Here is a 14355-nt window from a genome sequence, read left to right as displayed (position 1 = left end):
GGGGAAATTTGGGTCGAGAGCTCTATAGCAATATTTAGAGAAAAATTTTCTTCTACAAAGTTGTTAAATATAATAAAGCGCTTATTGAAAAGTATCAAAAATTAATTGTGTTTGATATATATAATAGCCCTCCCATCCAGAAGTGGTAGGTGTGTCGAACCATCATGAAAATATTTTTCGCTTCCACATGCCAAATTTGGTTCCATTTACCTGATTAGTTCTTGAGTTGTGAAGAAATTTGAGTTTCATTTTCATGAGCCTTCTCTCCGAAAAAAGGGAGGGGTGCCGAACCTCCATGAAATTTTTTCTTCCTCTCACTTCCAGAAGAAGGAGGGGTGTACAACATTATGGACATGTTTGTTACCCCAAAAAAACATTCACCTGCCAAATATGGTTTCATTTATTCGGTTGGTTCTCCAGATGTGCAGATATTTGTGTTTCATTTGTTTGGAACCCCTCCTTTACAGATGAGGAAGGGATGCCGAACCATTATGGACATATTTGTTACCTCTAAAAATATTCTCATGCTAAATTTGGTTGTATTTGGTTGATTGGTTCTCGAGCTGTTCGAAAGTTGTATTTCATTTGTATAGGACTCCTTCCATGTAGAAGAGAGAGGGGTGTCAAACCATTATGGATATATTTGTTACCCGTAAAAACATCCACCTGCCAAATTTGGTTCAACTTACTTGGTTAGTTTTTGAGATGTGCAGAAATTTGTATTTCATTTGTATGAGACCCCTCCCTTCCAAAATAGGGAAGGGTGTCGAATCAACATGGACATATTTGTTACTCCTAAAAACTAGTTTTCGAGATGTGCAGAAATTTGTGTTTCATTTGTATGGGACCTCTCCCTTGCAAAATCTTAATCACCTTTCCCGGCCCCTAAAACCTCTATATACAAAATTTCACGCCGATCGATTCGGTAGTTTTCAAGCCTATATAAATCAGACAGACAGACAGAGCTGCATTTTTATATGTTCAGATTTGAGCTCAATATCCTCCAGAGGAAAGGTATTTTGGTTCTTTATTTTGCCGAAGCGGATGACCAGAATCGTTAAAACGGAGTCTCCTAAGAAAGGCGGAAAACCATAAGGCGGAATCACAAAAAGCAGAATAACGAAAGGCAGAATATTGTAGAGGCACCGCTCGTTCGGACTTAACTAAGGGAAAGAAAACCTGTTTGACGGCGAGTCGGCGGCCGGTTCGGACCGCGGAAACCACGGCGGCTTTGTAGTCTTCACTTGGCTTGGCAGCACACAAATGTATATCGAGTTTCTGCACTGATAGACGACGAGTGACCAGCGCTCTATTCAGACATTGCTCGGTGAAGTATTGTTGCCTGTGCCAGCATGTTTTTCTGCAAGACGTCAGTTTTAATAACATTCTAACAGCAGAACGCAAAACTGTCTGAAAGCGGAGGTGGTTACGAACTTTCCGGAAAAGTTTTACCATCAAGACGTCAAAACGTTGGGACGGGGAGATTCTACCATTTTTTGCCATCGTCATATCATCAGGATATCACAGCAGGCAGTTGGTGTCTACTCATAAAGTCTGTGCCAGACGTGCTCGGATGTGATTGGTACATTATAGTTTGCTTGTCTTTCAGTCACGCGCACGACAAACGAATGTTACTCAAATTGCCTTTTTCCTAAGCAAACTCTGAAGCTGAGGTACACTAAAGTTTGTTATTTTTTTGTGGGTACCAACGCAAACACTCTTGTTCTGACTACAAGTTACCTTTGCTTTTAGTCCTCCACGCACCTCCTCTCGCCTGGTATGAAACTAGTCGTAAGGAAATCAAAGCTAACTGCGTTTTAACTAATATTCGGCACACGTGTTAAATTAGCACATGGCTATAGGTTCTGATGCAGGTGCATCGACAAAAACCGCCAAAACGTTATAAAGAGTGGAAGGCAATTTTAAGATGTAAGAAAGACATAGTACCAAAGATATAAAACATGTAAATGAAGTCTAAAGTTAGCCAAACCACTGTCGGTTGATTATGAACGTTGTTTCATAGTTACATGTTCAATAAGTTCTGTAATGTCATGGGCCATGGCATTACCATCAAAATTAGGTTGTCAGGTGATGGAATAAGGCAGTACCTGTTGTAGTTCATTTAGGATAGACTATGAAAAAGTCAAGAAAGTAATGGGGATTATAAACCTTTTTGCTCGAGAAAATAAGCAAAGCCATTTTATGCAAAACATCATATCGAGTTTCAAGTTTAGCTTATGGCGCGTGACAAGCCGCACTTGATTTTTTTCGATATTTTCAAAAATATAAAAGACATTTAACCTACACTAGACATGCTGCACATATTGTACCCCAAATTAATTCTTTAAGTATACTGCGACGTTCAAGATGTATGGAGAAAGGGATAATTATTTTGCTAATACGTGAAAATTTTAGCTGTTTCAAAAAATCTTAGAGTATAAGATAAACCCATTCCCGACGAGTGACATTCAAACTTTGATTCAAGTTCAACAATTATGCTTGAAAATTTTCACGAGGAAATTATTCAGTAAGGTACAGATTGATCTTTAATTTGCAATACAGTTTGTGATAATTATGTTTATAGTTGATGAGTAATAAGAGTTCGAAGTTCATTTTTTTAAGGTAAAAACTGATGGCGGAGAGACCTGGATCGGGTTAAGCTATTGGCCATTATTTTTGAACATTATGTAAAATCTAATCAACAGTTTTGATTTAAGATATTTTGATATATCGACATAAAATTTTCAAAGTTTTAAAAATTAAACATAGGTTTATCAACTATCCTGCAAATGCGCTACAGTAAGCCAACTTTTTTCTATTTTTTATCAAATAATATTTGTTTGCTTATGTATAAGAAGACGCAGAACAAAGAAGTAGACAAAGGTGGTGGTGATGGGATTGTTATGTTGTTACGCAACACTATAAAAGGTTTCTGTGATGGAACGCAGATGACAGATGCGCGTCATTTATCATGTGCTAAGATATATCGGAGTGTTAGAGAGGGGTTTGAACTACCCATCAATGATTAAAAGAGGACAGTACTTCGCTATTCCAAGCTTTGCTATTATTAATAACAAATTGCAGGGACAAACTTTTGCATGTGTGAATGTTTTTTTAGCAATTCAGTATTTTTTCATGAGCTATGGTTTTTGTAAATTGTTTTTTTTTTCAATCACATTCACTTTTAGTTATTTTGTAAGTTTAGTTTGAATATAACTTATGTAATATCAAACAATTGAGAAAATAAAATAATATTTATGTTATGAAATTTAAAAAAAAAATCGTTAGAAAAAAAAAATCGTTAGAAACTAAGTTTTAAACCAGCGCTGGCCATCTGAATCGAATTGTCGATAGTGTCATAGTTACATCTTGAACTTCAACTCGATATTTAAATAAAATTTTCATTTTAGATTAAATACCAACTTTTAAGAGTTTAAAATGCATTTTTTTTCTTCATCTATTGTTTAAAATACATTTGAAAGTGGCTAGCCACTACGGGCCAACTAGTTGATTAAGAAAAACGCAAAATGTCATATATTAACAATCTTGTGTGCTGGATTGGCGTGCATAAATACACTAAGGTCGCTTTTTACGCATTTTTGTACGCGGGTTTTTTTTTACGCGAATTCCGGAATTTACGCGGTTTTTTTCGGCGGCACGTATCCCCCGCGTAAAAAGCGACTTTGTGTATAGCAAAATTACTTAAGTTATTTACACAAATTTACATTTGTTGCAAAGACAATTGAAGTACATATTAATTTTACCAACAAACAACAATATCGCACACAAGCCTGGGGGGCTTATGCGGTCTCGATCAACTAGATTAGTTGAGAGAATTCGTTATCGATATTGTTTTTGGCACATTTTGCATGTGTAGGATAAGTACAACGATACACCGTGCCCCAGTGCTGAGTCGAGAAAATTTCCAGCTCGAAAAGATCCTCGACCTGATCGGGAATCGAACCCGATATAACAACCGTGTGGGAGAGCTAGCCGACCGACATCGCTAACCACAGCACCACGGGGACGGGATTTTACCACAGTTGGGAAAAAAATATTTCAACGTTCAATACTTTTACTGCTAGAAAGTAGCGAACAGACAGACAGATTTTCACAATGATTATGAATTGCATCATTACGAATTTGTGAACATGGTCGCCATTTTGTATGTTTCTTCGTTTTTTTCTCACCTCTAAAGTTACGTTTAAAAAAATACAAAAGATTGTTTCTTTGTGTCGCTTGAAAACATTTAGTGCTTCTGAAATAAAAATTCATTGAAGAACATGACAATAACTTTTTTATAATAATTTTGCTACATGTTTGAGCTTTCGTTTCTTAAACGGAAGTAAATCGCAACGACCCTGACTCGTATCGTTGTACAATTATTAATGTATTATTGTTCCTTCTTCCCGAATTAACGGAAATTACCTATTTTTTGATAACAGCAAATATATTAAAAATATGCATTATTTAGATTAATAAAACAGAATATCTTATTGTCATGAACCATACGATTGATTTTTTCTTTATTGGATTTACTTATACTAAACTTATTCAATACCACCAAAATAATCTTCCAAATCACGTAAAAATAATCCGCGTTATTTAAAAAAAACCGTGTAAAAATAATCCGCGTTACTGTAAAAAATCGCGTAAAAAAAGTCGCGTATAAAAAAACCGCATAAAAATAACCCGCGTAAAAAAGACCCCAGTGTATATGTAACCACCTTCAGAATGCTTGTTGTCGTTTCCAAAAATTTTGATAAATAACTGAGAAATATCAAAAATAAGAAGTGATGTTAGCGCCACTTTGCATAGAAGTGACGTCGATTTACGGATACGATAGTGCATCATGCTTGTGGAGTGCATAATTTTATTCATATCCTTGCTGCTGACTACCGACCAGTAGGGGAGAATTGTACAAAACGCACCAGTTAAGCATTTACGCAATTTACAGTGCTTCTAATCTTTTTTAAGCACCGTTGAACGTGTAGGATGCTCGAAGGATCTTTATAATTCATGTTTAGGACTAAATTTCATTCTAAAATACTCGATATCAATGTTATTTTTGATAAAAAGTACCATTGCTTCAAAACCTACCATTGGGCAAAATGCCCAAAATCGTTGCCAATACGCACCACAACAAAAGGGTAGAACGAATCAAAACAAATGGGTAAAATGCACCCAATCATAAACAACAACCTTCAAATAAACATTAAGTCTGTTAATGTAAACAATTTTAGGACAAATCGAAGCAAACAGCATTTTTTATGCTAATAGAGACAAAGCAATCCACGCAACCACAGAACTTCAACCATATTTTCCTGAACATCATTATGCCCTAATAAAGATAGTTGGATCAAAATCCAATTCATAATTAATTTTCTCTGGTGACGAGTCAATTTAAAGTGTAAGAATTCATTGGCAATCAAAGATAATGAATCATTATTCGTTATTGAGTTGTACCAAGAGTTAATCCATGTGAGAGTAAAGGCCCGACTACTCAACGCCTTCCTGACGAAAATTGTCAGTACCTTCTTAAAACCTCCCAATGTGCCTTCTAGCTACTGCCTACTTCCACTCGTCTACTCAGAAAGGCACAATCGCACTTTCTTGAGCTCCGCTGTGTGCACACTTTCTTGTTGGCGTGCTTCCTAAATTATGTTTATTCATGTTTATTGGAGGAAAAATTAAAACAACAAACAATATCGCACGCTTAGCCTGGGGGCTAATAGCGGTCTCGATCAACTAGATTAGTTGAGAGAATTCGTTATCAATATTGCTTTCGGCACATTTTGCATGTGTAAGATAAGTACAACGATACACCGTGCCCCAGTGCTGAGTCGAGAAAATTTCCAGCTCGAAAAGATCCTAGACTCGATCGGTTATCGAACCCGACGTCACAAGCATGTGGGAGGGCTAGCCGAACGACATCGCTAACCACAGAGCCACGGGGACCATTCCAAAATAATACAACATACTTCCTAAAACACCAGCAGGCGGAAAATGATACAACACGGCGTTGCTATCGCCTTCGCCAATTGAAAGCAGCGCAAGGCCGTGTGAAAGCACGTCGCGTTTGCACGGAAGGCAATCAAGTGCGCAGTAGAAGACGGCGGGCAACCATCCAGGCAAGCGAAGCATCCCAACGGAAGCCACGATTACGCTTTCTAATTCGTATGGAGAAGGTGTCATTACGCCGTGTGTCTACTCGGACCTTAAGTGTCTGAATTGAACTTATAGTTTCATCTATTTTTTTTTTCAATTTTAGCAAGATGTCTATGATTACGATCAAATTTCAAAACTAAACAAGTATCGAGAGTTATGTCATATCAAAATCAATTTATTCCATGAAAAAAAAACAATATTTTATTTCTTAGCGAAGAAACATTTCATATTTCAGTAACATGTACTGTGTTTCAAGGTAACCTGATAGAACCAAGAATAGCAACGGAGGCATCTATTCCATCCATTGCCATTTCCAGATGAACTGAACAAATCTCCACAAGTGAAACAAAAAATATCATTAACAGCATCAGCTGTTTGTTTTACAAACTCCAGAAAGTGCTCAAACTACAAACTACGGGTATAGGAGTTGCTCCAGCCGATGGGATGGCACATAAACAAGGAGTTCTCGTGGGCTCCAATTTTGAAGTATTTGTTCATTCTGGCTCGAGCAAACACAAAACACAGATGAAATTCCCGCTATCTGATGTTTTTGTTTTCAGCGAACACTCTGACGGATTTGTTTTGAACCTAAAAATACAAATTTGATTATGATTTATTTTTCATTTTTTCTGTATTAAACATACTGTGCTAAAGCCAGTTTCTTTAATATTACAAATTTTCTCCTAGGAATAATTATATTCCGTATACATCTTTCGTAGGAGCTGATTGAACGAGTCGACCGCTTTTTTATTAAACCCTTTAATGCGAGCTAGCGATGTATTTTCCGCCTTTCGTAGGCTGAGACCCGAATGCCTTCCAAGGAAAGATCGTAACCAACCAGCTTAGTTTTCCTCTCGGTTGAAAGGATGTGCAATGTGGTGTTTCTCGGCCTTTTGGTATGTTCTTCTTCGGATGTCTATGTGTTAGTCCAAATCCACAATTTGAGATATGAACGATGTGAATCACAAAATCCTATTCCTGGTTTTCGGTAAATACGGGTTTAAACCGGTCCATCTGACAGAGTTCCAGTCTCCCAATTTCGTTTTGTGTGTCCAAATAGCGGAGCAACGTTCTTCTAGGTATAGCATGCAGCTTAGCTGAAGCAGGGATTGATGCACCCAATTTGACTGCATTGATATCCGCTATTAAGCTTGTTTTTGTCCACGACTGCCGCGTAGTCTTCCGCACGTATCTCATTTTCAATTTTAATTAACTTCTTCTCAAACGAAAATAAATATATCACTGAGAAAAACAAAACCAACAGCTAGATGAAAGGAATGGGCAATACTCGTATCGATACTGATGGTCTCGATACTTTCGTTTGCAGCATCGATATTCGTTACGAGAGACTACCCAACAAACAATTTTGTTGATTTGCAGCTAAGTAAGCGCCTATTTAGTGAATTTCGGTGAACTATAGCCTAACAAGCCGATATCTAACAAAATTTATTTGTTGGGATGCCGTCAACCACCTCATATATTTAATCTAGGAAATAGAAAATTTTATTTTCATGAAAAATATTTCGGTTATATACGATATTAGTTGATATATATTGATCACATTGACTTCACATCGACGGAAATGTGATGTCAAGAAGTTTTGATATAGACAGAGAGGTGCCAAAAATGTAACGATATTTATCGTATTATTGAATATTGGAAATATTTCAATTTATACCATCAGTGTCCTGCCCCTAGTATTAAATACTATTTTGCTGCATTTACTCAGTTTTCATGCTATTGTTTTGTACATTATTTACATCTTGAAATGAATATGCACATGAATGCGCATTATTCCGTGTTGAGTTCGTTTTGGCTTTGAATGTTGGTCACGCAATATTGAACATGTCGAATCTCACATCGCGTGGCATTGCACCAGGAACGAGAGCTGCTTTGTTATTTTTTACTAAAATTTGAAAAAAGTGCAAACCGAGTACCAATAGTACTACAAGTATCGAAACTCCATCAGTCGATACTTGGAATCGCTCATCCCTACCAGAGGAAGCTTTTTGGTTTCTGAAATTTGCGTTTCTCGATTGTTTTTGTGTCTCGACTATATGACGAAGAGGGAGGAGGCATGAAAATTGAATATATTTTATATTGTATTTTATATTGGTTTATGTCATATTAGGGACCGGTTCATTAATTTAAGTTTCATTTTTTGATAATCTTGTAATACAATAATTGTATCGTATTCTGACATGGAAATTTACGCAATATTGTTTCAAATAACACATGTGTAGAATTATGAATGCGCCTTTTTGAGTAAGTTGTCAAGCAATCGTTACAGCGCATCATAGTGCATTCTACCCCATTTTTAATTTTGACTAGTTTTAGGTAAATTTTATAAAAAATTAGTGAAATAGATTGAAACATTTATAGTTTTATAAACTCCATAATTGTTAGAGTTAGAGGAACCTCAGTTTCATTATATATTGCAGGTCAGTTAGTGGTAAAAGCTTAAATAAAAATCATGAATAATTACAGGTTAGGCAGTGCCCCACACGTTTCTACAATTTTTCCAGTATTTTAGTCATTATGGTGTACTTTTTCATATGAGAACTTTAGGAGAGCGGGGTTTATATGAAATAAACGAATAAATTCACCTTTTAAAGCCACATTTGTAAGTATGTTAGGGTTTCAATAGCATGGGCCATTTTACCCAACTGGTGCGTTTTGTACAGTTCTCCCCTACGCATGGCAAACTAGGCTATTCAGGCGTACCAACGTCACTTTTAGTGCAAAACGTTGAAATGTTTTTGCGCTTTTGCAAGAGAAGTGACGTTGGCATTAGAACTCAATGCATTTACATAAATAAACGTGTTAAAGCAATGGGGTACGTTTTTCATCATATTTACTCAGATTATATGAGATCAGATTGTGTAACAAAGCGCTTCTGTTAATTTGCGAACGATTCAGATTAAATCGCTTCTGTAGCGATTTTGTGCTTTTGGCGCTTAATTCAAAATCCTAGCCCACGACGGTATAGGTTTCTTCCTCGGCAATTTTTATTTTTCGTTTGGATTCGCCCCGAAGCATCATTGCGATTGGTAATACCATTCACAGTGAATACTAATCGGAATTGATCTGAGTGACAAGGCTTCTGAAACGATGTATTCCCATCCGATCGCTCAATATCCCTTCGGATGACTTGAGTAAATCGTAGCCAATACGAGTCAAACACGAAGGTAATCACATTACGTTTTAATATTTATTCATCGCCCACAAGCCACTCGTAACAGTTCAGTTCACCATAGGCGTTGTTTCCATTCCCGAGTGAATACACTGTTGCCACGTGCTGTTGTGCTTCGGCAATAATGAATGAATACGAATGCAACGAAGTGATATTCAGCAGCCCTGGCGGTTAAACGTAGTCCTACGTCCAAAACAATGATAATGATAATTGCATGGAAAGTCAGAGAACTTAGCTTATTGCTGATTACAGCTCCAGTCTGGTCCTTTGTTTTCTCCATTTCAATAGTTGCCAGCACACAAAAAAACGAAAATGATGTACGTTATAGAAAGCCAAAACAAAAAACCGAAAAAAAACAAAGGTTGCTATGTTCTTGGATTCGAGCGAAAATAGAAACGTTCCTACTCCATTCGACATATCGAACGGCGTATCGAATCACAATATCGAATACGTGTAAACGTAAACCAGCATTGCATTCGATATATTTTCGAGCAATCAGCTCGAATCAGATGAAAAAATCAGATAGTCTAAACATACCTTAATACAAATTTGGATTGCACAGAAAAAATTTAAAAAGTACTCAACAATCTCTCTTGACTCGAAAAATTTCTTCAGTAGTAGCACGCCGGAACACAACAAAACGTTCCAAATTCGGTACCTTTCCAACGGGGAAGTTCGTTTAATCCTCTAACAGGACGTTGAAACTCTCTCGGTAATTTACATAATTTCAGTAATATGCTTATACTTGTTACTCGTTTGGCTGACCATTTGGCATTGTAGTCATTCAGAGATTCAACTTACATCCGTTGTGCAACCGCTTGGTTATATCTAAATCTATTGAGTGTCCAGATCACGAATTGACTCCTAAACACTATCGACCTTGTGGTGTCCTTCGTAGGTTCTGGAACGGAAGTCTGCATCATTTCTCAGAGTGGCATTGATTTCAGGGAACAACATAGTTTTAAATGCGTATAAGTTTTTCCTTCGACGACGCACTTCAAACATGAATTATAACCGTTATGGCCTATCATACCTGAAAATATTAGGTCTAGTTAATTTATACTACTCAAAGTTATTACATGTAACACTACCGAAAACAGTTGCAGTTCCATCTTTTATAAAAAATCACTTTTTTGTTCTTCTCAATTAAAACTCGAATAAAATATAATGATAAAATTGATTTGGTGGTCACGGAATGTCTTGTAAGAGATCTTTTTCGGTACCTCTATAAGCATAGCCGACCAATTATCATAATAGGTAATGATCTTTGGCAGAGGAACTATGTCATTAGCGCGAAGCATTTTTAGACCACTGACATTGGCGCTTGTTAAGAGTATACTAAAAATTAATGATTCATCGCATTAAGATTTCAGATCCCACCAATATTGCTGCCACTGGCGGCTTCATACAATTTATATTCATATATAAATATCATATTTTGTCTGCCTTAAATAAATTGAAGTTCAAAGTATTTGTATTGGGATTATATGTTAAATATTTTAGAGTCCATAGCGTGACACTGAACGGTAAATTATTGGCGAAAAAAATAGTTAAATGGTTAAAGCTGCGAATTTTAATTTAGGTTTACAAAAACGAATTGAATTTTTTTGATTTGTTTATAAATATAAAAAAGAAAATAGTTATTCATTCGAATTTTATTGCATATTGTGTGAAGATTGAAATAATACTAGACCCATCTTCATTTTTCAGCGGTGATCAGCACTCAACAACCATCACCGACCACTTCGGATTTGAATGTTTCCATCGTAACCACATCGACCAGTTGATCGTCAACTCATTGAATGAACAGATGCAGTATGTGTACAATCAACGCATCTTTGTGTACGAAATGATTGAACAGGTATTGTACGAAGCACATCTATTATACAATAACTGTACGTTCGCATTTTTCCCCTAGGAAGAGGAACAAGTCCCGGAAGTTCAGCTGCACTTCTACGATAACAAGCTAGCCGTGGACCACCTTATGAGCAAACCGAAGGGCGTCTTCAGCTTCCTAGATGACGCCAGTCGAGGCCGGCACAGCCAGAGTTACATAATCGACTCCATCCACGGTAACAACAGTCCGTTCATCAAGCGTGCCAGTGCGCATGAATTCACCGTAGCTCACTACACCGGCCGGATTGCCTACGATGCGCGGGATATGCCGGACAGGAATCGGGATTTTATTCCACCGGAAATGATTGAAACGCTGCGAAACTCCGGCGAATCGATGATAAAAATAATGTTCTCCAATCAGTTGACAAAAACAGGAAACTTAACAATGGCCAGTGAGGAGAGCTCGGGAACGCAGTCGGCTCAACCGAGTAATAAGAAACGTTGGGGTGCCGCTCTGGTTGCGGAAAAAAGTAAGGCTAAAAAAATGATGAACACATTGTCACGCGGAATGTACTCTCAGGTACACAAGATGCGAACTATTGCAAATGTGTTCCGAGCAACCAGCTTGGAATTGATTCGTACCTTAGCTATTGGGCCAAACAGTGGTGGAACTCATTTTGTTCGCTGCATCCGTTCGGATTTAGAATACCAACCGAACGGATTATCTAAAGAGATGGTACGTCAGCAGGTCCGTGCGATGGCTATCCTGGATACGGCAAAGGCACGCCAGAAAGGATATTCGCACAGGATTCCATTCCAAGAGTTCCTTAGAAGATATCAATTCTTGGCGTTCGAGTTTGACGAGAATGTCGAACTGACTAGGGATAACTGTCGGTTGCTGTTGATCCGCCTGAAGTTGGAGGGTTGGGTTATCGGAAAAACTAAAGTTTTTCTCAAATACTACAATGTGGAATACTTGTCACGATTGTACGAAACACAGGTCAAGAAGATTGTCAAAGTGCAGGCAATGATGCGAGCTTTTCTTGCCAAACGGAATATTGCATCGAAATTGAAGAATCTCCACCGTCAGTCTGGTGAGTTTTGCTTGTGTATAAAGGCGTGATCTCATGAAGAATTCTTTTTTTTTCCAGTTCGCAAGCAACAGCAAGAGCCGGCTCCGAATCAGGAGCAGGCCGCGACTAAAATTCAAACAGCGTTTCGGGGACACTTGGCTCGTAGAAAATACAGTCCCTTGATAAACGAAAAAACCGGAAAATTGGATCCGGAAACAGCTAGTTTCCTGAGACCATTTGCCTATCGTTGGAGAAAAAAATCGATTTATCAGATATTATTGAGATATCGGGCTGCTCGCTACCAAGATCTCGTGAATTTTTCGCAACAGGTTTGTCGATTTTTCATTGACCTTAGCAGACATTTAAATATCGGTAATTTATCAGGTTCACATTTTTAATCAACGTTTCGCCGCTGGCGCAACGACTTGTAGTAACTGTATTTTGTTGGAGAAAATTGATCCCAACCAGCGGAATCGAGCTTTGCTGGGTCCCATCAAGCCGTCAGTTTGGAAGTTACCATTCCGGCTGGACGATATTCCGTTCTTCAATACGACTTACATGTGCGATCCGTCGGTTGCGACGTTCAATTATACCGGGAACGATTCGGAAACGGAAGACTGGGATGCACCGCTACGTAGGAGGAAAACTGTTTCCACAGATATCGCTCGGTCGGCACACCGTGGTTTTCAGAACAATTCCGCAAATCATAGCCTAGCCAATGAACCATTCCATCGTGACCCTACTCTGCCTATCAGAAGGTAGGAAGTCAGGCATGCAATAACATATTTTCGATAATAAATTTGCTTCTACCAGGATATCACCTCACCAGAATAACGATTTCGCGGTTCGAAGGGGTCAAGTTTCTTCGCCTAGTAGTAATTATTCCCTCTACTCCCCTGTCTCGTACGGTAGGCAGAACGTAGACGACACTAGAAATAGGTTCAACTCTCCCAGTCCGGGTGATATGACCACCAAAACCGCTGTTTATAAGAAGCGGCCAGCACCGAAGGCCCCCGGTGGAATGGCTAAAGAGTCGTCCCCACCCTTTGACAATAAACAGTATAAGAAGCGTCCCGCACCGCAGCCTGCCAAATCGTGGGAACCAAGGTCCGGACATGAGTACGGATTCGAAGGCAAAATGACGCCTTCCAAAATCAATCCGATAAAAGAGATGCAGATGATGGGGAGAAAAAATTATGACGAGGTTGAATGTTTTTATTTTAGTTTTACACAGCAGTAACCGATTTTACTTTTCAGAATGATAATTCAGATGACGAACCGCCATTCAACTTCCAGGGAATGTTAAGAAAGACGAACTACAATCGTGCATCCATGAAGCGTGCCGGAAGCGATAACCGTATGTCCACGACTAACATCAACTTTGAGGACACCAACAGCAACAGTGTTAGTAGCAATTATTACATGGACAATGGTCACCGATCGGAAGGAAACGTCGTATACCAGAGTAAGGCAAAGGAAAGCAGCTCGAAGACAGTGTTTAATGAGCCTGTAGCCGGACCGTCCAAGGGCCCCTCCAATATGACCTTCGACGTGAACAGAAACAACTACGTGCAGGAGGAAATCGCTCCGGGACTTTTCGTGGAAGGATACGTGGCCGATCTGTAATTGTGCCTTAGTGGAGAGGTATTTTTCTCTCACTTTGAAATCAAGATGCGCTGCGTGCTTCATATATTGTCAAAAGCTAACTAGTTTGTAGTTGTTTCGCAAGATTAAAGCTCTTTGTTTGTTTCGCCAATATGAGTTTTCACTGGTATTTCGAGATTTAAATATTGAACTAATTTTCATTTATTTTGGCTTCTATTGCGGAAGTCAAGGTTATGGGGAGTGCACTCTAACACTTTGCACTCTAACACTTTTTCAAACCTATTCGAGGTCCCTTATAAAGCTAAATGACAAGAAATGCGAAATTACTAGGACTACATGGATAGATGATCATTTTCGCATTAAAACGTGTTTCGATTGAGGGTTTCTTTTCCGTAGTCGCGTAGTGTTCATTGGTTCATTTCAAATGAAACTGATGACTGTTTCAATTGACGGAATGAATGACGCAAGATATGAAGCTCG

At 38.3% G+C, this 14355-nt stretch overlaps 1 protein-coding gene across 1 annotated transcript in view; it reads left to right on the top strand.

Moving 5' to 3' along the window:
• Positions 1–14026, top strand: part of LOC129730142 (neither inactivation nor afterpotential protein C) — a 43698-nt gene extending 29672 nt beyond the window's left edge. The window contains exons 8-13 of the mRNA XM_055689225.1: positions 11072–11222; positions 11280–12291; positions 12349–12599; positions 12655–13028; positions 13084–13474; positions 13528–14026. Coding sequence (XP_055545200.1) covers positions 11072–11222; positions 11280–12291; positions 12349–12599; positions 12655–13028; positions 13084–13474; positions 13528–13896 — 2548 coding nt within the window. The 3' untranslated portion in view covers positions 13897–14026. The remainder of the gene's footprint in view (positions 1–11071; positions 11223–11279; positions 12292–12348; positions 12600–12654; positions 13029–13083; positions 13475–13527) is intronic.
• The last annotated feature ends 329 nt before the right edge of the window (positions 14027–14355 follow it).

This window comes from Wyeomyia smithii, chromosome 3 (genome assembly GCF_029784165.1).
Source record: "Wyeomyia smithii strain HCP4-BCI-WySm-NY-G18 chromosome 3, ASM2978416v1, whole genome shotgun sequence".
Lineage (NCBI taxonomy): Eukaryota > Metazoa > Arthropoda > Insecta > Diptera > Culicidae > Wyeomyia > Wyeomyia smithii.
The sequence above is the reverse complement of the archived record's forward strand: the minus strand, read 5'-3'. Positions and strand labels throughout refer to the sequence as shown.